The sequence below is a fragment of the Capricornis sumatraensis genome, chromosome 5, assembly GCF_032405125.1.
Source record: "Capricornis sumatraensis isolate serow.1 chromosome 5, serow.2, whole genome shotgun sequence".
In the NCBI taxonomy this organism is placed as follows: domain Eukaryota; kingdom Metazoa; phylum Chordata; class Mammalia; order Artiodactyla; family Bovidae; genus Capricornis; species Capricornis sumatraensis.
Genome location: NC_091073.1, coordinates 18301851 through 18328777, shown reverse-complemented (window position 1 = coordinate 18328777; position 26927 = coordinate 18301851). Strand labels below are relative to the sequence as shown.

General features: G+C 42.9%; 1 protein-coding gene across 2 annotated transcripts in view; it reads left to right on the top strand.

Moving 5' to 3' along the window:
- The window catches only part of SLC25A13 (solute carrier family 25 member 13), a 229565-nt gene that overhangs the window by 68015 nt on the left and 134623 nt on the right, over nt 1–26927 (top strand). For both annotated transcript variants that reach the window (XM_068972557.1, XM_068972556.1), the window contains exon 4: nt 16821–16936. In XM_068972557.1, coding sequence (XP_068828658.1) covers nt 16821–16936 — 116 coding nt within the window. The remainder of the gene's footprint in view (nt 1–16820; nt 16937–26927) is intronic.

Genomic DNA, 26927 nt, shown 5'->3' with positions numbered 1-26927 from the left:
TATAAAGAACAAGTTGTAATTGTTTATAGGTTGAGAGATTAGGCTTACATGGAATTACGATGTATCTCAGAAAAATCATAATTCCATGGTTTAGGAGCTGTAATCTTCTTGGGAATGTGGGTGGGGAGGGAGAAGGCTTAAGTGCTGAGACTTTGTGGAGCAAGAATGTCATTTTTTTTCCTTAGGGATGCTCATCTCAGGTGGCGGGGCGGGGGCCGGGTGGAGGCCTGGTGGAGATTATTGGGGACAGCTGCCATTCTTGATGCAGACATTGCTCTGAAATACCCTGTATAAACCACACATTACCATTTCTGAGCTATAGAACACTTCATTAAATTTTTAAATTTAAAATGTTTTAGATAGTGCATAATTTATCTCATACTTTCTGTTTCTTACCATATGCCTTGATTTTTAAGGACCTTAGTCTTAATTTTGTTACCAAACTCGTGCTTCCTCTTGCCTCGCTAGAAAAGAGAGTAAAAGTCTTTGATGGTCTGAGATGCGATCGATGGAGTTATTTTACAACTTTGAGTAAATTTAAAGTAAAATTTAAAACCCTAATCCTTCTTTGCTTACATTGAAATATTATGACCCTATTGATGAGAAGTATTGCCTGTGAAACTTGGTCTGAGTTCTCTTCTTAATATAAGAGAAATTTCTGCAAATTCAATTCGGAATCAACACGTGGGCACTTTTAAAATTTCTTTTTCATGGTCTTAAATACAGAAAATCATAATCTATTTTAAGCTTCCTGTAAATGATGGAGCACTTGTTTACATGGGTAAAATGACTCTATCTAAGTAGTGTATTGAAGTTCATGTTAATGTTTGCTATTTAATGACACCTAATGATATTCAATGAAGGGTTATGCTAAACCGAAGAGAAAATGTGTTACCCAGGCAACTGCCTCAGGCAGACTAGAGATTCAGGCATATGGCTCTATAGTACACATTATTTCAGCATCTTTAAGCATAAAGAACCACACATGTAATTGACTGTGAAAAATTACTGCTCAGTTACTGTATTGTACGGTCATAATAGAAGTAAATGAATACGTCATTGTTATTGGAACAAGTCTGTTGGGAACCACTTGTAGACTCTACTATTTAAGAAGCAAAAATACAATAAGAAGAAAATAGCTGGTTTAATTAACATGTAAAATTAGGTTAATTTGAATTCAGCTGGCACAGCAGATATTAATGTTGGCTTTTTTTGTGTGTGCATGTGATATTCTGGCTCAAGCTTATGTACTTCTGTTTCTTCCTGCCCACAGCATGAATAATTTTATTTAGAAAAATATGATAAAGGCCATTTCAGCCACTGAATTTTTTGCGGTGCTCAGGGCTTCTGTTCTGATCACAACAAAAAAGCTTATTGTGTGTATCCATAATGTGAAATTCATAAATGAAAGAAAAATGTTAAAATATTTCTCAATACCTGGTAAGGTTTTTCAAAGGGGAATCAGTAAAACTTGATTTCACATGTTTTTTAAAAATTTTGGCTTTCTGCTTTGTAGTCACAGCGTGTCTAGCCGGGCCCTTGCTGCACTGGCAGATGCCAGCCAGTGGCACTTTGCTCTTGCCACTTTTTGTGTGCCAGTGCTTACTTAGATGCTCTTATTTGGTTCTGAATATCACTTTAATCGTCACTTTGCTCCAGAGATCAGAAAGACTCATTGAGAAAGGTGTTGTGTTGCAATCACAGAATGATTTGACTCAATCAGGTTTTGGTATTTTAAAATGTTATTTGAACAAAAAAACCCCCACAGGGAACATGTTGCTGTTGTTCGGTCACTAAGTTGTGTCTGACTCTTCTGCGGCCCCACAGGTAGCACGCAGTGCATGCTCGGTCATGTCTGACTCTCTGTGACACCATGGGCTGTAGCCCACCAGGCTCCTCTGTCCATGCAGTTCTCCAGGCAAGAATACTGGAGTGGGTTGCTGTGCCCTCCTTTAGGGAATGTTCCCAACCCAGGGATTGAACCCGTCTCCTGCATCGGCAGGCGGGTTCTTTACCACTGGCGCCACCTGGGAAACCCAGGCAGCATGGATGTCTGCTAACAGGAGGCATGAGAAGGTTGCTCCCTGATCTGTCTGCTGTGCTATAGCTGCTCACAGAGTCTCTGGAGTGCAGGTTGCTTTTGTGCTTTTCAGCTCCCAACTGTACTAAGCAAACTGGAGACTGAAGTTGCATATTCCAAAGGGACTGGTGGCATGTAGTCTACTGGAAGCACTTAAAGTACTGATTTCCGTGGTGATCTGACAGCTAACTGGCTGCGTTATGCAGTGATAGAGGTCACTTAAAAAATGCTAGTTAACAGTGTGTATGCCTGCTGACTTTTCAGTTACTGATTTATCAGGCTTATCTGCATTTCATCTCCCCCTATCCTTCTTCATTTGCTATTTAATTAATGTATTTATTTATGGCCATGCTGCATAGCATGTGGGATCTTAGTTCCCCAACCAGGGATTGAACCTGTGCCCCCTGCGCTAGAAGCATGGAGTCTTAACCACTGGGCTGCTAGGAAGTGCCTTTTTTTACATTTTATTTTTATTTTTAGGCATTAACCATTTAAATAGCATTGAAAGCCTTCTCATCCAGCCTTAAAAGAATTAGGGAAGATCTCAGAAACCTAGATTTTAAAAAAAATCTACTTTGGTGGTGTTCAGTTGCTCAGTTGTGTCCGATGCTTTGTGACCCCATGGACTGCAGCACACTCCCCCATCCTTCATTGTCTCCCAGAGTTTGCTCCAACTCACGTCCATTGAGTCGATGATGCCATCCAACCATCTCATCTTGCGTTGCTCCCTTCTCGTCCTACCCTCTGTTTCCCAGCATTGGTCTTTTCCGGTGAGTTGACTCTTCACATCAGGGGCCAAAGTATTGGAGCTTCAGCATCGGTCCTTCCTGTAAATATTCAGGGTTGACCTCCTTCAGTCTTCATCAAGAGGCTTTTTAGTTTCTCTTTGCTTTCTGCCATGTATCTGAGGGTATTGATACTTCTCACGGCAATCTTGATTCCAGCTTATGATTCATCCAGCCTGACATTTCACATGATGTACTTTCCATATAAACTAAATAAGCAGAGTGACAATATACAGCCTTGACATACTCCTTTCCCAATTTTGAACCAGTCCATTGTTCCATGTCTGGTTCTAACTATTACCTCTTGACCTGCATACATGTTTCGCAGGAGGCAGGTAAAGTGGTTTGGTATTCCCATATCTTACCCAAGTGGATTTTTCAGTATAGTTATAGCAACTGCTTTTCCCTTTTTTCACCAATGGTCTTTCTGTCTTTCAGCTTTTTTCCCCTTTATAGGCAATCCCCAGTTTAAAATGAGTCATTTATAGTGGGTTTTTTTTTTGTAACTTTGTATACTTTTTCTTTTATTTTCTTTTTCATCAATCTTTTAATAATTTAATTTCTTTTTAGTTATTTAAAAATATTGGCTATGTTCCTTGTGTCATACAGTATATCTGTGTAGCTTAGTTTTCACATGATAATTTGTACCTCTTAATCCCCTCCCGCTATACTTCACCTCACCCCTTCTTGCTCCCAGCACTGCTGACCACTAGTTTGTTCTCTGTGTCTGTGGGTCTGTTGCTTTTTTGTTATATTCACTAGTTTGTTGTATTTTGTTTTTCTTTTTTTTTTTTAGTTGGTTGTATTTTTTAGGCTCCACATATAACTTATATCATACAATATTTGTCTTTCTCTATCTGACTTATTTCACCTAGCATAATATTCTCCAAGTCCATCCATGATGCTACAGATGGCAAACATTTTTATTCTTTCTTTATGGCTGAGTAGTTCATTCTTTGTGTACCAGTCACCTCTTCTTTGTCCATTCATGTACACATCCATTCATCCATTCAGATAAGTTCATGTACACTTAGGTTGCTTCCTTATCTTAGCTGTTGCAAATAATGCTGCTGTGAACATTGGTAACTTTTCGAATTAGTGTTCTCTTCCTCTTGAGATATATACTCAGGAGTGAAATTGCTGGGTCATAATGGTCGTTCTGTTTTTAATTTTTTGAGAAACCTCTGTACTGTTTTCCACAGTGGCTGCACCAATTTATATTCTCATGAGCAGAGTAGGCTTTTTATTTAAAAGAATAAAAGTCTTTGGCCAGAACTCAAAATGCCCCTGTGATATAATTAAAATAAAGATGATTTGTGGTATACCATATTGAAATCTCTCCAAATAGGTAACTATTCAGAATAGATACAATGTAATATAATAAGATAGCTTTTTGGAGTTTCTTTTTAAAATAATCATTTATTTACAAAAAACAGAATAGAATCTTATGGAGACAGAGAATATGATTTTGTCTCAGTTTTACAAAGTTTGTGGTGGTTCTTTTTCTTCACGTAGTATCACTCTTATAGGGGTGGGGTCACACAGAGTCAGACATGACTGAAGTGACTTAGCAGCAGAACATTTTTATAACTCAGAGGTTGAAAGATGGGAGGTGGCCAGACAGTTCTCTTGAGGTCCTTGGGCAGTATCATTTAACAAGGAAGGAAAGAGGCAATGGGGTATAGAGGATGTGTAGGTTACATACTTTTTGGTATGTAACTGAATGAACTGTTAGCAAAAGTGGAGTAGAACAGGGATCAACCACACGTGTTAAACATGTTTGATCCCTCTGATAAGGAAGAAAATATCAGAGATAGAAGAACACCCTCTATTAACCCCAGTGCTTGGAACAGCCAGACTTGGGCAGCTCACATGCTGTTTGAAATGAACTGCAAGGCAGTGGCCAGACAGGTAGTTCTGGAAGTATGGGCGTATCACTTACCGAGTTAAGCTCACAGTTACGAAAGCCTGTATATTTATCTTCTTTTGGCAATATGGGGACCATGATATATGCAGAGGTGGTATTTATAGGCTAAATTCATGATAACAATACAGTAAAATTGTTAATAAAATCTTTATTAGGTTTTTGAAGCCAGACAGTGGCCTGCTTGTTTGAACAATATTCAGTCTGCCAGATTTCATTGCAGCCAATGAATTTAAATAGCCCCTTGGCAAATGCTGCCGTGAGACTTCAACCTGAATGCATAGTGGAGCAGGGGACCCCAGTTGGCCCAAGAACAGATGCCCTCCTGGAAATGCAAACTGGCATTGGAGCCAGGGTGGCTGTGGACGGCTCCCTGTGCCTGAAGAGGGAAGAAAATGGAACTGTAGGGCACCTGTGAAAGATGAGGAAAGGAGGTCTGTTCCAACCTGCCCAGCAGAACCATGCTGCCAGTTAGGCAAAGGGAAAACTAGAACTCCAGCTTCTTTCTACCTTGTTACTGATTAAAAAAATTTTTTTAATTGGAGTATAATTTACAACGTTATTTTACAATGGTATGTTGGTTTCTGCCATACAGCAAGATGCATCAGCCGTAAGTATGGTTCTGCCGCGCTATCTGGAACCTCCTTCCCTCACCAGCCCCTCCACCCCTCTGGTCGCCACGGCCCCAGGCTGCGCTCCTGTGCCACGCGGCAGCCTCCCACCAGCTGTCTGTGCCACGCACAGCAGTGTATGTGTCAGGGCTCCTCTCTCAATTCGGCCCACCCTCTTCCTCCACACCGCCCAGCCCCCGCCGGGTCCGCAAGCCTCTGCCTCCGTCCTCTGTGTCTCTTTTCCCACCTTGCAGATGAGTTCATCAGTACCACTTTTCTAGATTCCCATGTAGAACTGGTTGTTAGAATATAAAATGAGGTCATAACTCATTGTCTCTTTCTAGAGAGTTAACAGTTGCTTTAAATTTATATGCTTAGGGCTATTGAAGCTTAGTTTGTGTACTTACTAACAGTCTATTGGGTATTGAAGAAAATCTTTATTTATGACCTCCATCATCTGCTCAAGAAGCCGATCTCGTATCCTTAGTAGTCTGTGCTGCTCTAGTGGCTTCAGGCCACCGGGTGTCCCCAGGGCACACCTGACTGGCTCCGGGGCTTTAAAAGCTGTGTGCTTTGACTTCTGGGACAAGCCCACCAGCTCTGTCTAGAGCACGTGTCCTGGATTTGGCCACCTCTGTTTCTCACTCTCCCGCAAGGCCCTGGTCCCACCCACTTGAAACTGGACTCACTGCTTCACCTGCAGTCTGTGCTCCAAGGTGTCCCGAGTGTTCTTTCCAGGAGCTCACATCACTCCCCCTGCCAAAGACCCTCCAACATGACTGGAGGTCCTCAGCAGAGGGGAGTGATGTACTTGGAATGAAATCCAAGTGTGTGGACGAAATGCAATCTGGGTGCCCTGCACCCTCCTTCATCCCTCTCTCTCTGACTACACACCACCCCCCACCCCCACCCCCCGCTCTGGGAACTTGCCAAGATAGGTGGTAGGGCCAGACTTCACAGTGAGCTTTCTTCCACCAAAATGCCCTTGATCCCGTTCTTCCCGTGCTGCCTCCTCTTCATCATTCAGATCTTAATGCCACCTCCCCAAGAGGCATCTGCCCGCCACCTAGCCCCATTGTTCTCAAGCTCAGCTGCATGGGAAGTTTAAAAAACAAACAAACGCATGTACACACTGGTACACTACTCCCCAGGTCAGTAGGTGCCCAATATGCTACTGGAGATCAGTGGAGAAATGACTCCAGAAAGAGTGAAGGGATGGAGCCAAAGCAAAAACAATACCCAGCTGTGGATGTGACTGGTGATAGAAGCAAGGTCTGATGGTGTAAAGAGCAATATTGCACAGGAACCTGGAATGTCAGGTCCATGAATCAAGGTAAATTGGAAGTGGTCAAACAGGAGATGGCAAGAGTGAATGTCGACATTCTAGGAATCAGCGAACTAAAATGGACTGGAATGGGTGAATTTAACTCAGATGACCATTATATCTACTACTGTGGGCAGGAATCCCTTACAAGAAATGAAGTAGCCATCATGGTCAACAAAAGAGTCTGAAATGCAGTACTTGGATGCAATCTCAAAAACGACAGAATGGTCTCTCTTCATTTCCAAGACAAACCATTCAGTATCACAGTAATCCAAGTCTATGCCCCAAGCAGTAATGCTGAAGAAGCTGAAGTTGAATGGTTCTATGAAGACCTACAAGACCTTTTAGAACTAACCCAAAAAAGATGTCCTTTTCATGATAGGGGACTGGAATGCAAAAGTAGGAAGTCAAGAAACACCTGGAGTAACAGGCAAACTTGGCCTTGGAATGCAGAATGAAGCAGGGCAAAGGCTAATAGACTTTTGCCAAGAGAATGCACTGGTCATAGCAAACACCCTCTTCCAACAACACAAGAAAAGACTCTACACATGGACGTCACCAGATGGTCAACACCGAAATCAGATTGATTATATTCTATGCAGCCAAAGATGGAGAAGCTCTATACAGTCAACAAAAACAAGACCGGGAGCTGACTGTGGCTCAGATCATGAACTCCTTATTGCCAAATTCAGACTGAAATTGAAGAAAGTAGGGAAAACCGCTACACCATTCAGGTATGACCTAAATCAAATCCCTTATGATTATACAGTGAAAGTGAGAAATAGATTTAAGGGCCTAGATCTGATAGATAGAGTGCCTGATGAACTATGGAATGAGGTTCATGACATTGTACAGGAGACAGGGATCAAGACCATCCCCATGGAAAAGAAATGCAAAAAAGCAAAATGGCTGTCTGGGGAGGTCTTACAAATAGCTGTGAAAAGAAGACAAGTGAAAAGCAAAGGAGAAAAGGAAAGATATAAGCATCTGAATGCAGAGTTCCAAAGAATAGCAAGAAGAGATAAGAAAGCCTTCCTCAACGATCAATGCAAAGAAATAGAAGAAAAGAACAGAATGGGAAAGACTAGAGATCTCTTCAGGAAAATTAGAGATACCAAGGGAACATTTCATGCAAAGATGGTCTCGATAAAGGACAGAAATGGTCTGGACCTAAAAGAAACAGAAGATATTAAGAAGAGATGGCAGCAATACACAGAAGAACTGTACAAAAAAGACCTTCATGACCAAGATAATCATGATGGTGTGATGACTTACCTAGAGCCAGATGTCCTGGAATGTGAAGTCAAGTGGACTTTAGAAAGCATCACTACGAACAAAGCTAGTGGAGGTGATGGAGTTCCAGTTGAGCTATTTCAAATCCTGAAAGATGATGCTGTGAAAGTGCTGCACTCAATATGCCAGCAAGTTTGGAAAACTCAGCAGTGGCCACAGGACTGGAAAAGGTCAGTTTTCATTCCAATCCCAAAGAAAGGCAATGCCAAAGAATGCTCAAACTACTGCACAGTTGCACTCATCTCACACACTAGTAAAGTAATGCTCAAAATTCTCCAAGCCAGGCTTCAGCAATACGTGAACCATGAACTTCCAGATGTTCAAGCTGGTTTTAGAAAAGGCAGAGGAACCAGAGATCAAATTGCCAACATCTGCTAGATCATCAAAAAAGCAAGAGAGTTCCAGAAAAACATCTATTTCTGCTTTATTGACTATGCCAAAGCCTTTGACTGTGTGGATCACAATAAACTTCGAAAATTCTGAAAGAGATGGGAATACCAGAGCACCTGACCTGCCTCTTGAGAAACCTATATGCAGGAAGCAACAGTTAGAACTGGTCATGGAACAACAGACTGGTTCCAAATAGAAAAAGGAGTTTGTCAAGAGTGTATATTGTCACCCTGCTTATTTAACTTATATGCAGAGTACATCATGAGAAACGCTGGGCTGGAAGAAGCAAAAGCTGCAATCAAGATTGCCAGGAGAAATATCAATAACCTCAGATATGCAGATGACACCACCTTTATGGCAGAAAGTGAAGAGGAGCTAAAAAGCCTCTTGATGAAAGTGAAAGGAGAGTGAAAAAGTTGGCTTAAAGCTCAGCATTCAGAAAATGAAGGTCATGGCATCTGGTCCCATCACTTCATGGCAAATAGATGGGGAAACAGTGGAAACAGTGGCAGACTTTATTTTTGGGGGCTCTAAAATCACTGCAGATGGTGACTGCAGCCATGCAATTAAAAGACGCTTACTCCTTGGAAGGAAAGTTATGACCAACCTAGATAGCATATTCAAAAGCAGAGATGTTACTTTGCCAACAAAGGTCTGTCTAGTCAAGGCTATGGTTCTTCCAGTGGTCATGTATGGATGTGAGAGTTGGACTGTGCAGAGGGCTGAGTGCCGAAGAATTGATGCTTTTGAACTGTGGTGTTGGAGAAGACTCTTGAGAGTCCCTTGGACTGCAAGGAGATCCAACCAGTCCATTCTAAAGATCAGTCCTGGGTGTTCTTTGGAAAGACTGATGCTAAAGCTGAAACTCCAGTCCTTTGGCCACCTGATGCGAAGAGTTGACTCATTGGAAAAGACTCTGATGCTGGGAGGGATTGGGGGCAGGAGGAGAAGGGGACTACAGGGGATGAGATGGCTGGATGGCATCACCAACTTGATGGACGTGAGTCTGAGTGAACTCCGGGAGTTGGTGATGGACAGGGAGGCCTGGCGTGCTGCGATTCATGGGGTTGCAAAGAGTCGGACACGAGTGAGCAACTGAACTGAACTGAACTGACACACTGCTATATTTAAGATGGATAACCAATGTACAGCCCATGGAACTCTTCAGTGTTATGTGCTGGCCTAGCTGGGAGCAGGGTTTGGGGGAGAATGGATACATGCATTTATATGGCTGAGTCCCTTTGCTGTTCACCTGAAACTGTTACACAACGTTGTTAATCGGCTATACCCCCAATACAAAATAAAAAGTTTATAGCAAAAGATATAAAAAGTTGATTGATCTGCTCCCTCCTCATGTCCATTAAATAGGCTTGCCAGGACTAAGAAGCACTACTTTAATGCCTTTTTCAGATTTATCTTCTACACAACTGTTACCTGATCTAGAATCATCTCATCTTTATTTGTGTATGTTTGTGCTTATTGCCTCCCTTCTCCAGTGGACTGGAAATTCCTCGAGGACATGGATTCTGTCCACCTATTTGTTTTCATGGTATCCCCAGTGCCAAGAGCATTGCCTGGCATATAATAAGTGTAGGGTACAAATATTTTGGTGGCCTGAACAGTGTATATTTGCCAGGCATTCAGGAGGGAGATAAAAGACTGGAAAACCCCCAAAGCTGTTAGAGATGTTCAAGTCATGGAGAACAAAGCTCTTCTGATAAACTGGTGATCACAGGAGAGCCTAGTTCTGTTTTTGTTCTTTTTTTGTCCATCTGTGGTCCTGATGGTCTGGTGCTTGGAACCCAGCTTTTGGAGTTAGATTTTACTTTTATCTCTGCCATTAATCTGTGCAATTGTTTAGCTTCTGTTGTGACACACAGAAGAGGGTTATAAGGAGAAGTTATTTTTGCGAAGCACTCTTGTGGTTAGGAACCTTAAGTAAAAGTGGTTATTGGAGTTTGATATGGTGCATTGTCTACGACCAAAGTTTCTGAGTCTAAAGTGATCAGATCCTTATGTGCAGTTGCTTAAACTTTCATAGCTGCAGAGTTGGCCTGGAGATGGGAACCAGGCGAGAGATGAAAGGGACCACATGGGGTACAAGCTACTGCCGACTAAGAATAAGCAACAGCAGGGAGGAAGAGAGCTGGAGGTGTTCCACCTTGGATGGCCAGCGGTGGTGTGAGCCTCTCCACAGTCGTTTGCTGCTTTTTTTAGTTCTCCCCCCCGCACCCCATCTTATTCCATCTTTCTGCCAGTACCCAAGTTTAGGTCCTTGCTGTTTTGTTTCATAGAATTTTTTTTTCTTACTACACAAGTAAGTCAGTATGTGTGTGTTGAAAAGATTAGAAAATATAGGCAAGCAAAAAGAAAAAAAAAATGTAATTTCTAATCTTTTAATTTCCTAGAGATACCTCTAACAGTTTGGTGTCCATTCTCAAAACTCTTTTTGTGTATTGTTTTTTTGTCCATTTTTAACAAAGTGGGCTTGTTGTCTGTATATAATTTGTGTAACCGATTTTCTACTTAATGACATGAATTTGTTTATTGCAGTTGGTAGTGGTTAGACGGTTTTCTGTGTATGAATGGTCCTTTAATCAGTCACGCATTGTCGCATATTGAGGTGGTTTTCCCTCTTTTCACTGTTAACCGTACTGCTTGAACATTCCTATAGGTTTAAGTTTGCACATGTCCGTTGATTATTTTTTAGGGTAAATTCTGAGAAGTCGGATTGTGGTGGCAAAGAGCGTGGGCATTGTTCAGACTCTTTCTGTGGCTAATGAGAATTCGCTGTATGATGCAGGGAGCTCAGCCTGGTGCTCTGTGACGACCTAGAGGAGTGGGAGGGAGCTTCAGGAGGGAGGGGACCTATGTACACTTACAGCTGGTTCACGAAGCTGTACCCAGAAACCAACACAGCTCTGTAAAGCAGTTATCTTCCAGTTAAACAGAGGAGAGACTCGCTGCGCTGTCGGGTTGCCCTCTGCAGAGCGAGGTGCCATGTACTTTGATCCTCTTGCCATAAGGAGCCTTTCTTTCTCCTTCAGGTCTTCAGGAGTCTACCCTGGATTTAGCCAGCAGTCTCCGCATACCCAGGCTCTTCTCCCTCCAGTTCACTTTACACTCTTCTGCCAGATCGAATGGTCTGAAGCCCAAACGCATCACATCACTGAAAGTTCCAGACTTCATCTGCTATTGCGAGCACCATGCCTGCCTTTGCACTCGCCGTTACTCGAGCTTGCTTGCCCTTCCTGTGGCTCTTCATCTCCAGTCTGCTTTCCTTGGTTCCTCACTCACCAGCTGCCCCTCCCCTCCCCAGCCTCAGACCTCCAGGTGTTCGGGGCAGAAGTTGTACTTTTCCTTTGTGTGTTCATAGCACGGGCCTGCGCTCAGCACATAGACCCACCCCAGATTCCCACTGGAGTCAACGGTCTCTCCATCCCCTGCCTGCCCTCTCTACTTGATCATCTGCTCTCTCTTATAAGACCAATATTACATGACCGTGTGGTCACAGCTTCCCTCTGATGCCATGTGTTCCCAATTTTACTTTCTCCATCTCCTCCTTTCTCTCAGTGTAACAGTACCCTTTCCCTCCTCTGAATTCATACAGCAGTTTATCTCTGCGTCTCTTACGTGGCTTATGACTTTTTCCATAATGTCATAATTTTCAGTATATATTCTCTCCTGTAAGTCTCTCCAGGCTGAGAGCTAGCCCTTGCAAAATGAGAAGGGCAGGAGAGGAGGCCTACAGTACGCTACTGTAAAGAAGCACTGCTGAGGCGGAAGGAGAGGGTGGTACCAATTGAGACAGTAGCGTTGACATATATACATTACTGGGAATACAACAGATAGCTAGTGGGAAGCTGCTGTATAACACAGAGAGCCCAACTTGGCGCACTGTGATGACCTAGAGGGGTGGGATGGCGGGGCGGGGCAGGGTGGGAGGGAGGCTCTAGAGGGAGGAGACACACACACACACTTTAACACTTATGGCTGATTCACACTGTTGTATGGCAGAAACCACCACAACATCATAAAGCAACTATCCTCCAATTAAAAATAAATAATAATAAAAAAGAAGCACTGCCATCACTTTGGTATAGGTATCCTCTGGTATCTTCCTCTGTCCAGAGTAGATGTGCAATCTTGCATCATCCTAAGCATAATGTGAAGAGGCACTCCACTTTTAATCCCCTTCCTCCTTGGCTTGGTGTGTGAAAGCAGTGTGCAGTGCTTCAGCTGTTTTACCCAGACTTTAAAGGACTTGTAGGTGCTGTTATAAACAGCTTTCAGAAGAACAATAGCTCTGGTGGTTTGGAGAACAAAAATGATTTGCTTTAAAAAAAAAAAAACAAACCCACAAAACTCTCTGCTCTTGTCTGAACCATGAAATAGTGTAGCTGGAAACCTACTCTCCCTGAATCTTGAGATTCCCCGTACCCCACTGTCAGTCAGGTGCTGAAGGTGAGCATCAGTGTCCCAGCGTGACTGTTCCTTAGAGACTAGTCACAGAGCTTGTCAGAGTTGTGTGATTTATCAGAGAGGGCATCTACCGCTGTCCAGGGCTTCCCTGCTGGCTCAGTGGTGAAGAATCCAGTCACAATACAGAAGATGGAGGAGACATTGGTTTGATCCCTGAGTCGGGAAGATCCCCTGGAGAAGGGCATGGCAAACCGCCCCCCTCCCCCGCCCCAAGTATTCTTGCCTAGGAAACCTCATGGACAGAGGAGCCTGGCAGGCTGTGGTCCATAGGGTCTCAAAGAGGCGGACCGGACTGAGGTGACTGAGCACTCACACACCCCTGTCGAAGTTTTGGGAAGTTGAGGGTAGAAAAGGAAGTGAGTGAGCTCACCAGCCAGGTCTGAAACTGATTATGCTTGGATCCTTTATTGTAATTTATGTTAATCCCATTAAATCTCTAAAGTGAGTCTGGAGTACTGTTTATATGAAAAAAAAATATATGTACACACAATGTTTTTAGATATCACACTGTAAATAAATATAGTCCTATATAATTATTCTGATAGCCTTCTAGTCAGATTACCTTGAAAATCCAAAATGACGTTGATGAATAGTAAAGCATTATTATTTCATAGTTCATCTGTATACCTCCTATGTAGATGTATCGACATGATGCTTGTATCTAACAGGATTAGCAAATTACATACCTTTTTGGTATCTGTAACATGCCTAAAATACCAGAGCATTCTTTGGCCAGTTATGAAATCACTCTGATGTTGCCAGAGGAGGCTTCGTTCTAAGAGAGACGAGATTCTCTTTTTCTGGTTATTTACGTCTTCCTTTATTCACATTAAAGAGACATCCCGTTTCTACTCACACTTTGTGATTTGTCTTAATTCACCGCCATCTGTGCAGGGGTGATTTAGCGAACGTGAATATTTTTTGCCTTGCCAAACTGCCAGCAGGGTTAAGCTGGTGAGTGTGTGGCTGTGGGATTGTTGGTGCGGCGTTGAGGATGTCCCAGGGCGTGCTGGGTGGTGGTGAGAGGAAAGCAGCCAATCAGAAACACGTTTCTGCGCTGCGCTTCCGTGGTCTGGAGCTGGGAGCGCACGCATCCCTGAGTGAACGCGCGCATCCCTGAGTGAACGCGTGCGGGCAGCTTCATTCACAGTGCGTGCGTGCGTGCGTGCTGAGTCATTCCTGCGGCAGTTGTATTTCCCCTCCTTTCCCCTTTCTCCTGTCCTAGTGTTGCAGCTCTGGTTTAGACCCCTGCTCACTCTAGCTGTCAGGCTCTCTTCCCCACATCTCGTCCTTTCCCCCCACGTTTCATCTTTCTTCTGTTACGTTCATCTTGTGTCCCAGTTCCTTTTCTAAAACGAATATCTGAAAAAATAAATAAATAAATAAAACGAATATCTGACCCTGATGTTTTTTTAACCCCCAAACCTCCAGTGATTTCTTACTGCCTGCAAAAAGAGAAAAAGAAAAGAAAAAATCAGGATTCTCCAGCTGGTCTTTCTAGGCCTTCACAGGTGGCTGGCATGACAGCTCGACCAACCCTTTGACTCCGCAGGGTCACGAGATGCAGGGTGGGTAGTGCCTCCGTCCCTCTCCAAGCACAGCACGCTCTGTTGGTGGTCACCTCTGTGTGGAGTTATTCCCTCCGTGTGGATCGTCCCCCCGCCCCTTCTCTCACCTCTGCATCCTCCCTTACCACTTGGAATGCGGTCTCAGTCAAATGGGAACCAGGAGACTTTGTTCCTAGGCCAAAGTGGCAGAAGCCAGTTGTCTCACCTCACACAAGCCATGACATCTTCTGGTTTTCTCACAAGTAAAAGGAGGGGGTGCAAGTCGATGATCTCTAATATCTTTTCAGCTTGATAATTTGCTCTTTAAATGCCACAGCTTTGCGGAGCCTTCCTACATTCTTCCAGGCAGTGTAAATCACTGTGCCCCCGAACGCTTTATCTCTTCGTTTTACTTCTGACACGCAGCTTGTGTTCTCGGGGATACAGATGCATGTGGCCGCCTCCCACCCCCCAGCAGCTGTCTCGGGGATACAGATGCATGTGGCTGCCTCCCACCCCCGAGCAGCTGTCAGCTGCTCCAGGCCAGGACCTTCCACTCCGTGTTTGCGTTTCTCCGCCATGCCCGCGCACGCCCGGTCCCACTCACAGCGAGATTCTCCATGAGGCAGACTACGGTTGAGGAGAAAACCTTCTGGGCAAGTGTTTTCCCATAGCACCTGCTGTGCCTGAATGTTCCCCTGCTTTCGGAAGGGTGTGTTTCCCGTAGTGAGCAACATAGAGATGGTGTAATGAACACACCAGAGTTTTCCTCTCTTGGTGGCATTATCGTCATAATTAGGTGACATTCTGGGAAATAGCAAAGTTACCTTTGTAGCTCATGCTCTGTATGAAAATGTGTTTTCTCTGTTAAATGTTAAGAAGTGTTCAGTGAAACAGAGGAAACCACTCCTGTTCTCTTTCTCCTTCTATCTCCTCGAGACTTGGACTATCCCAATGTATCACTGAAATATTTGGATGTTTATAATACAAAACGGGGCTTCCCATGTGGCTCAGTGGTCAAGAATCTTCTTGTCAAAGCAGGAGCTGAGGGTTTGATCCTGGAATGGAAAGGTCCCCTGGAGGAGGGCATGGCAACCCACTCCGGTATTCTTGCCTGGAGAATCCCATGGACAGGAGCCTGGCATGCTACAGTCCATGGGGTTGCAAAGAGTCGGACACGACTCCATGACTAAACAACAATACAAAACTGGCAAAGAACTTTTCTAAGACAGCCTCCGTGGATTTGTTTACTCGTTGGAAGTCTAAGCCTCTGTGGCCTGTTTTGTTCTTCCTGATGGATAGGTTTGATCAGATCATGGCCTTGTTCAGAAACTTATATCCCTCAACTTCTGATCTCCTTCCAGTGTTCTCTGATGCATTTTACTGTGGAACATTAGTTCCTCACTGTTTTCCTTACAGACTCCCATACTGTTTTGCACCTGCCTTTCTGCAGCCCTTTCCCCTGAGGTGGCTCCTCCTCCACTTCTACTGCACACCAGAACTTCACTAATTTTTGAGACCTGCTCTGCAAAGCTTTCCTCGATTTCTTACCAAAATTCTGTCGCCATCATATTGGTGCCTGTCATATGATTCGTCTTCCCTGTATAGTAGTCTAGGTTAGTATTCATCTGTTATACCAGACTACAAGTGTCTTGGTGTCACTTTTCATGTCTGGAAGGGAAAGTGTTAGTTGCTCAGTCATGTCCGAATCTTTGCAGCCCCACGGGCTGTAACCCGCCAGGCCCCTCTGTCCTTGGGATTCTCCAGGCAAGATACTAAAGTGGGTAGCCATTCCCTTCTCCAGGGGATCTTCCTGACCCAGGGGTTGAGCCTGGCCTGGGTCTCCTGCATCGCAGGCAGATGTTTTATTGTCTGGGCCACTGGGGAAGCCGCATTTCATGTCTAATTTATCTGGATTTTACCCCTCGCCCTGGTGTCATCCTTTAGTTTAATCTGCGTGTGGTCGGCAGGTGCCAGTAATGAGTGAGTCTTTGTGAGCCATGTTACATGGTGTGGAAAAGGTGTGAATGAGTGACAGAGCTGGCTGTTTTGTTATATTAATCTAAAGTGTCTAAGCTCTAATTTTAGAATCTTAACAACATGCCCGAAACAAAAGTAGTATGTTGGGTAAAACAGTTACATTTGAAATTATAATGCATTTAATGTGTCACCCTATCCTCAAATCTGTCGTGTCTTTTAGATTCTATGTTGTTATTTCAGTCCACTCTGTGTAAAAGGGAATGCTGAGTGTTTATACATGTTGTTAGGTTTGAATTTTGGTGTTTGACAGTGATGTTTTATTTTTCCCCTTACCGTATATTTGTGTATGCTTTTATCTTTCACAAGCTATTGACGCTATGCTTTGTGCTTGTCTTATGTTGCAGATTAATATCCTTTCAAGAATTTGTGGCATTTGAATCTGTCCTGTGTGCCCCGGATGCTCTGTTTATGGTGGCCTTCCAGCTGTTTGACAAAGCTGGCAAAGGAGAAGTTACTTTCGGTAAGTGATGTGAGTGTGTGCACACCTAAAGACGTGCAGACTTGTGTGACCAGTTTGAGTTCTTCCCCAAGAATGAAGTATGTAGAAATGCTTTTAAGAAGTTAGGCTGTTTCTTTTAGGAAATGGCACCCCACTCCAGTATTCTTGCCTGGAGAATCCCATGGACGGAGGAGCCTGGTGGGCTACAGTCCACGGGGTCGCAAAGAGTCGGACACGACTGAGCGACTTCACTTTCACTTTAACAAGATAGCCCAGTGTTTTCAGGCTGTAATGCTTCAAAAATCTTCCTTCGTGAAAATTTAAGTTTCTGGCTCATTATTATTGATTTTGAATTATTTTGGCTGTGCTGGGTCTTGGTTGCTGTGCCGCAAGCTCCCGCTAGTTGTGGCCAGCAGGGGCTCCTCTCTCGCTGCTGAGAGTGGGCTTCTCATTGCGGTGGCTTCTCTTGGTGTGGGCTCCAGAGCACAGGCTCAGTTGCTCCGCAGCATGTGGGATCTTCCTGGAGCAGGGATTGAACCTGTGTCCCCTACCTTGGCAGGCGGATTCTTAACCACTGGATCACCGGAGGAGTCCTGGCTCAGTAGGTCTGACACTGTGGTTTAAGGCGAGGAAGGATGGAGCACGACTCAGTCACAGGGTTATAGAAGGTGAGAGGCAGACAGGATTTGAGTGTCCGGTTCATTCCCCTCGCAGTCGGTCGTGCCTTTCCGGATTAGTGAAGACATTAATACAGTGCCTAAGAACAGAGGGGGCTCATGTTCTCAGTACCTTGTCTCCTTACCTTGTGCTCATGGAGTGGCTGAAATCCAGAGGCAGCACGTGAGATGGTAGCTCGGAGCGGTATGTGGCGAACCTTGCTTTTCTAAATAACACGGTTCCCTTTGGCTGGACTGAGAGCGTCTGTTATCCCACCGCCACCTTCTGTTGAAAGGGCGGCGCCATCTTCACAGGGGTCAGCAGCTAAGCTGCAGAAACCCTGGAAGTCTTTATGGATTAGAAGAAAGGGGAAACCAGGACAGTGGTAAGTTTTTTTTTTTTAAATAGACTGGTTACATTGGGCAGAATGTACCCCATTTCTCTCGGACTGTGCAGTGTCCCGTGTATGTTGTCTGCGTGTGTGAGCTTGGTGTAAACAGTTTTGCCATAAAGAACTTCAGAGCTCCTTTGCACAAATTGTGCATTCAGGGGAAATAGCTAATGCACCCATTTTAAACATCTCTGTTGTTGCTAATTTATTCAGAACTCTTGGGCTTGTCCTCCTCGTAAGGAATGTATAGATGGGGGAATACAGATGGTGTAATAGAGCACCATATGTTCTGGATAGTTCTACAATTGGAGAGACTTAGCTCCTTCCAAAGGAACTATGGTCTTGCCAGTAGTCATGTATGGATATGGGAGTTGGACCATAAGAAAGGCTGAGCACTGAAGAATTTTGAACTGTGGTGCTGGAGAAGACTCTTGAGAGTCTCTTGGACTACAAGGAGATCAAAACAATCAATCCTAAAGGTAATCAACCTTGAGTACTCATTGGAGCAATTGATGCTGAAGCTGAAGCTCTATTATTTTGGCCACCTGATGTGAAGAACTGACTCATTAGAAAAGACCCTGATGCTGGGAAAGATTGAAGGCAAAAGGAGAAGAGGGCAACATAGGATGAAATGGTTGGATAGCATCACCAATTCAATGGACATGAACTTGGATGAACTCCAGGAGATGGCGAGGAACAGTGAGGCCTGGTGTGCTGCAGATCACGGGGTTGCAAAGAGTCGGACACGACTTAGCGACTGAACAAGAGCGACACTCCTTCCAGCTCTGCCACTTCTGTCTCTGAGCCAAGCTAAGGATCCTTTCAGGCCTTGATTTTCCTTATGAGAAATGAAGGTAATAATTACATAAAGTCTAGGTAAAGCACTGTGATAGATTTATCCTATTAGCCCTTCCCCTCTCCACCTGTTCCTCCATGTTCATTTGACATGACAGTTACTTAAGGCTAGGCCAGCCAGGATAAAGGTGAAACATGTAGATTTACCTGATTTTGTTTCATATCGTCTAGCAACTCAGATGCTTTCCATTAGCACTTCATGAAGATTATTTAATATTTTAAAATCCTGGGAATAATTTTAGGTTTTCCCCTTTCTGTCACCTAATTCCTCTTAGCAACACTGTAACCACAGCTTTTCAATGGAACCCCAATCAAAATGTCTCTGTTAAAATCCACAAATAATAAATGAGTGGCTAGCTCATGGTGGTGGTGATTTATCCAGTGAAAGTCAGTTTGATGAAGATGTTATGATTGCATTTGCTTGGGATGAACAGGGGGAGCCTGTAAGCGTCAGTGAGTTCAGCACAGGTGCACGCTCACTCGCTCTCTATTGCTTTCCCCCTTTCTGCAGCAGGTCTGGAGTAAGGCCTGGGAGAGAGCTGGGTTGGAGATGGAGGGCTGAGGAATGGACTTCAGACATTCTCCTTGACTCCAGTCCATCTTCCCTTTATGGGTGTGGGGTGGTGGGGGCTGCTGTTGGCACCAGCACGCTGCCGGCCTGGTGGAGGAAAGAAACAAAAGACTTTTGCCAGCGCTGGAAGGGGTGTTAGTGTGACTAGAAGAAAAGACCAGGTAAACAGCAGGAGGAAGGTACGTGGGAGCCGTCTTTGCTCTGTAGGAAGAACAGTGGCTTGAAAACTCTGTTTCTGCTTCTTGCTGGCTGGCTGTTGATGGGGAATTCAAACTCTGTTTCTGCTTTTTACTGGCTGGCTGTTGATGGGGAAGTCATTTCTGCTTTTTGACTCTTATTTTCCTTATCTATAAAATTAAGGTAATAACCTGCCTTCCAGGACTACGTAAGGGTTAAAAGACCTACTGCACAAAAACGGGCTATGTGGAAAACAAAAGCCTTTACAAAAATGATACTACTAAAAGGAACAAGGTGGCAGAGGAGTGGGTGGATGTGGAGTACATCTCTCTCCACTGATAGATCAGGACTACACCTTCAGACACAGAAGAGCACGCAGAACACCAGCTGAGAACGGACAGGAGTACCCGACCTGTGGTGGAAAAGAATATATAGACCCACGCAAAACTCTGTAGGAAGAAGGAACTGGGGAGAAACAGGAGTGTTAGTAGGACTGGACCGGCCCTCGGCAGGTGGGGAAACTGAGGTAGGGCCCCGATCCCCACCCTGGGGCAATTGTCTGAGTCAGAGGAGAAACATTTAAGGCTGAGAGGGAAACAGCTGATCTGTGGCAGCCTAAATGGAATGAGAATCAGACAGTCCTTGCTGCAGCCATACATACCCTGGACAGGGACAAGGTCCCCTGGAGGGTGCAATGGCTGGGAGCTGGAGTTTAGGGATTGTGGGGTAAACCCAGGGCAAGGGCTGCTGTTGACTGAGGAAAGATGGATCAAGGGCATGTGAGGGAGGAGATTGTGGTGGGAAGTGCCTGTGGAGGAAAGCTGGGCAGCAGTGGAAGCAAAGTGATACTGCTGAGTCACCCGTAGTGGGTGGACCCATAACCATAGCCTCTCTCACCCCACACGCCTGCTTCAGCAGCTGAATAATAGAGAGGCTGGCCCATCAAATGCCTGACGCCCTGAATTACAGAGTAGGACCCCACCCAGGGTGCCCCTTTAAATGCCTCACGTGCTGATCTACAGAAAAGGACCCCAGGCAAGGGAGCCCTGTAAGTGCCTGAAAGGGCGGAGCTATGGAGAAAGACTGGCTGAAAAGGCCTTCTGGTTGCCAGCTACGATAGGCTTGAAAAAGGACTCTGATGGGGCCATAACTCCTGCAGTGGGGGCAGTCTGTGTCCCTGCACACTTGGTGCCACCAGAGTCTCTGCAAGCCAAGCAGCTACGCCACCTTCACGCCCAACTCTTACAAGGGCAGAGCTGCCACAGGCAAAAAAAAGTCTTGGTTCTGTGTGTGCAGGTTTGCTTCGGTCGTGTCCAACTCTTTGTGACCCTGTCGACTGTGGCCTGCCAGGTTTCTCTATCAGAGGGGTTCTCCAGGCAAGAATATTGGAGCATATTGGCCAATACTGCTTACCATACCCTTCTAGAGCACTATATTTCCTGCTGCCCTAGCCGCCAACTCCCCGAGTACCTGGTGCTGCCAGAACCCCTGCACCGCAAGCAGCTGCCCCACCTCCACACTTGGCCCTCACAGGGGCAGACCCAAGTCCTCCAGGGCAGCCTCAGGAGCAAACCCCAGTGGACGACCCACATGCAGAGGTGGGAATAAAGCCACAGTTGAAACTCAGGGGCAGTGTGGCTAAGGAAGAAGACCCAAAACCTCCCCACCAGTTATACAAGCTGCAGGTTAAATCCACATGATCAACTAGGCAGACTTTGTATCTATGGAATATATAAAAGGTCATTGAGAGCTCCCACAGAAGAAAACACACTAGTTCTGATAGCTGTGGACATTGGAGGCAAGAACACACAGGAGTAGGACCAGATTAGAATCTGAGCTGCACCCACAGCAGGTCCAGAGATCAGCCTAGAGTTGGAGGGCATACTCGGAGGTGAGGTGGACTGACCCTCAGTGAAGGAAAGGACTCAGACAGCAGTAACTCTAGAGAAACTTTTGTTATTCTTATGTTTTGACTTGTTCTGTAGATTCTTTTGGATTTTTTTGTTATTGTTGTTTTTTCCTTTTTATCCCCCCTCTCTACAATTGACAATTGTAGTTGTCAATTTTATTGGCACTATGAAATCTAATTAAGCTTTTGAGCTTTTTTTTTTTTCCCCTCAGTCACATTTTTTATTGTTGTTATAAATCTCTGCCTCTATATTGGGCTTTTGCAGTTCTGTGGTGTTCTCCTTTTTTTGTTTGTTTGTTTCTCTTTTTTAAATTTTTAAAACTTATTTTTTCTACATTTATTCCTTTGCTTTTCCTACTGTTCTTTTCCCCTTGCAGTTAATCTCTAAGGCATATAAATCTTCTTTAGCTACCTCTATTTAACTTTGCATATGTATTCTTTCTTTCTTTTCCTCTCAACATAGATTGTTAGTTTTATTTTCATTGCTTTATTCCCCAGTTGGCACCTTGCTTTAGTTTTGTTTTCCAGTTTTTGCTTTAGTTAGTTTTGTTCTTAACTGGTAAATAAAATTTTTGATTTCCTTTCTTCGCTGGGTCAATCTACTGTACTTTTAGTTGGACTGTTTTGACTTTGCTTATGGGTGTATATGTGTATGTATCTATTCCATTATTTTAATTATTATTTGCCTGATTTTATAACTGCCATTTGTCTGGGGTTCCTCTTTGGTATCTCATTTTTGGGTATTTGTTTTAATCTCATTAATGTCATAACAAACCACTTGTGGAATCTTCGTTCCTGATGAGAGATCAAGCCCTGAGCCTTTGGAGTGGGAGCACTGACTCCAAGACCCTAAACAACCAGAGAACTAACCCTAGGAAGTATCAAATAGTGAGAACTCACACAAAGGAAACCACTTGAATAGCAGACCCGGCATCACCTAACCACCAGTAACTCTTTGTGCAGGACGCCTCATCTAAACAACAAACAAAACAAAATACAAACCCAGTCATCAGCAGACAGGATCACCACCTCACTCAGCCTTGCCCATCAGAGGAAAAACAAACAAACAAAAAAACTCAGCACAAATCTCACCTATACAAAGCTTACACAAACCACTGGACCAATCTTAGAGGGCAGAAACCAAAAGGAAAAAAGAATTCAACCCTGAAGGCTGGGAAAAGGAGACCTCAAACACAATAAGTTTTAAAAAAAATAATGAAAAGTCAGAGAAATACTACACAAATGAAGGAAGAAATTAGAAACACAGAAGTCCAAATAAATGAAGGGGAAATAGGCAAACTACCTGAAAAAGAATTCAGAATAATGATAGTAAAGATGTTCGAGAACCTTGAAAGCAAAATGGAGGAAATGTAAGAACCAATTAAAAAAGACCTAGAAGAATTAAAGAATAAACATACAGAGTCAGACAACACAGTTACTAAAATTAAGAAGACTCTGGAAGGAATCAGTAGCAGAATATCGGAAGCAAATCAGTGAGCTGGAAGGTAAAATGAGGGAAGTATCTTCTGAAGTGCAGAATAAAGTAAAAAGAATGAAAAGAACTGAGGATAGTCTCAGAGAACTCTGGGACAATATCAAATGCACCAGCATTTGAATTATAGGGGTCCCAGAAGAAGAAAAGAAAAATAAAGGGTATGAGAAAATTTTTGAAGAGATTATAGTTGAAAATTTCCCCAACATGGAAAAGGAAATAATCAAGTCCAGGAGGCACAAAGAGTCCCATACAGGATAAACCCAAGGAGAAACACACCAAGACACATACTAATCAAACTAAGAGAGACTAAACACAGAGAAAGAATATTGAAAGTAGTGAGGGAAAAGCAACAAGTAACATACAAGGGAAACCTCACATGCTGATCTTTCAGCAGAAACTCTGCCTGCCAGAAGGGAATGGCAGGATATATTTAAAATACTGAAAGGGAAAAATCTACAACCAAGATTACTGTACCCAGCGTGGATCTCATTCAAAATTGATGGAGAAGGAAAAAGCTTTTCAGACGAGCAAAAGTTAAGAGAATTCAGTACCGCCAAACCAGCTTTACAACAAATGTTAAAGGGACTTATATAGTCAAGAAATAGAAGAAAAAAAGATCTACAAAATCAACCTGAAACAGTTGAGAAAATGACAATAGGAACATATATATCAATAATTACTTTAACTGTAAATGGATTAAATGCTCTGACCAAAAGACACAGGCTAGCTGAATGGATACAAAAACAAGACCTGTATATATGGTGTCTACAAGAAACCCACTTCGGACCTCAAGACACATATAGACCAAAGGTGAGAGGATGGAAAAATATATTCCGTGCAAATGGGAAGCAAAGCTGGAATATCTGTTCTCATATACGACAAAGTAGACCTTAAAGAATTTTTTAAGCGATAAGGAAGAACAGTACATAATGATCAAGGGATCAATCCAAGAGGAAGACATAACAGCTGTAAATATCTATGCACCCAACATAGGAGCACCTCAATACATAAGACAAAAACAGACATAAAAGGAGAAACTGACAGTAACACAATAATAGTAGGAGACTTTAACACCCCACTCACACCAATGGACAGATCATCAAAACAGAAAGTTAATAAGGAAACACAAGTCTTAAATGATACATTAGATGGGATGGATGTCATTGATATCATCAGGACAGTCCCTCCAAATGCAGAAGAATACACTTTCTTCTCAAGGGCACATGGAACATTCTCCAGGATAGACCACATCTTGGGTCACAAATCAAACTTCAGTAAATATAAGAAAATCGAAATCGTATGAAGCATTTTCTCCAACCACAACGCTATGAGACTCGATATCAATCACAGGAAAAAACTGTAAGAAACACAAATATATGAAGATTAAACAATACATTTTAAAATAACCAGCAGGTTACTGAATAAATAACAAAATTTCTAGAAACAAATGACAGTGAAAACACGACAGCTCCAAACTTATGGGATGCAGCGAAAGCACTCCTAAGAGGGAAATTTATAGCAGGACAATCCTACCCCAGGAAATAAACACATCGAATAGACAACCTAACTTTACATGTAAAACAACCAGAAAAAGAAGAACAAAACCCCCCAACATTCCTAGAAGGAAAGAAATCTTGAAGATCCGAGCAGAAATAAATGAAAAAGAAATGAAAGAAACTATAGCAAAATTAATAAGACTGAAAGCTAGTTCTTTTAGTCGAGATAAAGAAAATTGCCAAACCTTTGGCCAGACTCATCAAGAAAAAAAGAGAGAAGAATCAAATCAACAAAATTAGAAATCTAAAAGGAGAGGTTACAACAGACAATGTGGAAATACGAAGGATTATAAGAGACTATTACGAACAACTATATGGCAATAAAATGGATAACCTGGAAGAAATGGGCAGATTCATAGAAACAGAAATTATGAACAACCCAATTATAAGCACTGATATTGAAGCTATGATCGAAAACCTCCCAAAATACAAAAGCCCAGGACCAGGTGGCTTCACAGGAGAATTCTGTCAAACATTTAGAGAAGAGCTAATGCCTATCCTTCTAAAACTATTCTAAAAAATGTCAGAGGAGGGATCACTTCCATACTCATTCTATGAGGCCACCATCACCCTAATACCAAAATCAGACAAAGACAACACAAAAAAAGAAAACTACAGGCCAATATCACTGATGAACATAGATGCAAAAATCCTCAACGAAATGTTAGCAAACAGAATTCAGCAACACATCCAAAAGCTCATACACCATGATCAAGTTGGGTTTATTCCAGAGATGTAAGGATTATTCAGTGTATGCAAGTCAATCAATGTGATACACTGTATTAACCAGTTGAAAAATAGAAACCATATGTAATCTCAATAGATGCAGAAAAAGCCTTTGACAAAATTCACCCATTTATGATTAAAGCTCTTTAAAAAATGGGCATAGAAGGAACCTACCTTACCATGGTACAGGCCATATATGATAAGCCTACAGCAAGCATTATTCTCAGTGGTAAAAAACTGAAAGCATTCCCCGTAAGATCAGGAACAAGACAAGGGTATCCACTTTCACCACTATTATTCAACATTGTTCTGAAAGTCCTAGCTACAGCAATCAGAGAAGAAAAAGAAAAGTAATCCAGATTGGAAAAGAAGAAGAAAAGCTCTCCCTGTTTGCAGATGACATAATACTGTACATAGAAAATCCTAAAGATAGTATCAGAAAATTCCTAGAGCTAATCAGTGAATACAGCAAAATTGCTGGATACAAAATCAGTACACAGAAATCACTTACATTTCTATATACTAACAATGAAAAATCAGAAAGAGATATTAAGGAGTCAGTCCCATTCACCATTGCAACAAAAAGAATTAAACATCTAGGAATAAACGTACCTAAGGAGACAAAAGAACTGTACACAGAAAATTATAAGACACTAATGATAGAAATCAAAGGTGACATAAAAAGATGGAGAGATATTCCATGTCCCTGGGTAGAAAGAATCAATATTGTGAAAATGACTATACTGCCGAATGCAATCTATAGAGTCAGTGAAATCCCTGTTAAATTACCAATGACATTTTTCACAGAACTAGATTGAAAAATTTCACAATTCATGTGGAAACACAAAAAACCCCTAATAGCCAAAGCAATCTTGAGAAAGAAGAATGGAGGTGGAGGAATCAACCTTCCTGACTTCAGATTATACTACAAAGCTACAGTCATCAAGACAGTATGGTACCAGCATAAAAACAGAAATATAGACCAATGGAACAAGATAGAAAGCCCAGAAATAAACCCATGCACCTAGGGGTACCTTATTTTTGACAAAGGAGGCAAGAATATACAATGGGGCAAAGACATCCTCTTCAATAAATGGTACTGGGAAAACTGGACAGCTGCATGTAAAAGAATGAAATTGGAACACTTCCTAACACCATACACCAAGATAAAGTGGATTAAAGATCTACATGTAAGACCAGAAACTATGAAACTCTTAGAGGAAAACATAGGCAGGATACTCGATGACATAAATCAAAACAAGATCCTCTATGACCCACCTCCTAGAGTAATGGAAATAAAAACAGAAGTAAACAAGTGGGACCTGATTAAACTTAGAAGTTTTTGCACGGCAAAGGAAACTATAAGCAAAGTGAAAAGACAACCCTCAGAATGGGAGAAAATAATAGCAAATGGAACAACTGACAAAGGATTAATTTCCAAAATATACAAGCAGCTCATACAACTTAATACCAGAAAAAAAAAAAAAAGCCCAATTGAAAAGTGGGAAAAAGACCTAAACAGACATTTCTCCAAAGAAGACATATAGATGGCTAACAAATACCTGAGAAATACTCAACATTGCTCATTATTAGAGAAATGCAAATCAAAACTACAGTGAGATATCACCTCACCTTGGTCAGAATGGCTCTCATCAAAAAGTCTACAGACAGTAAA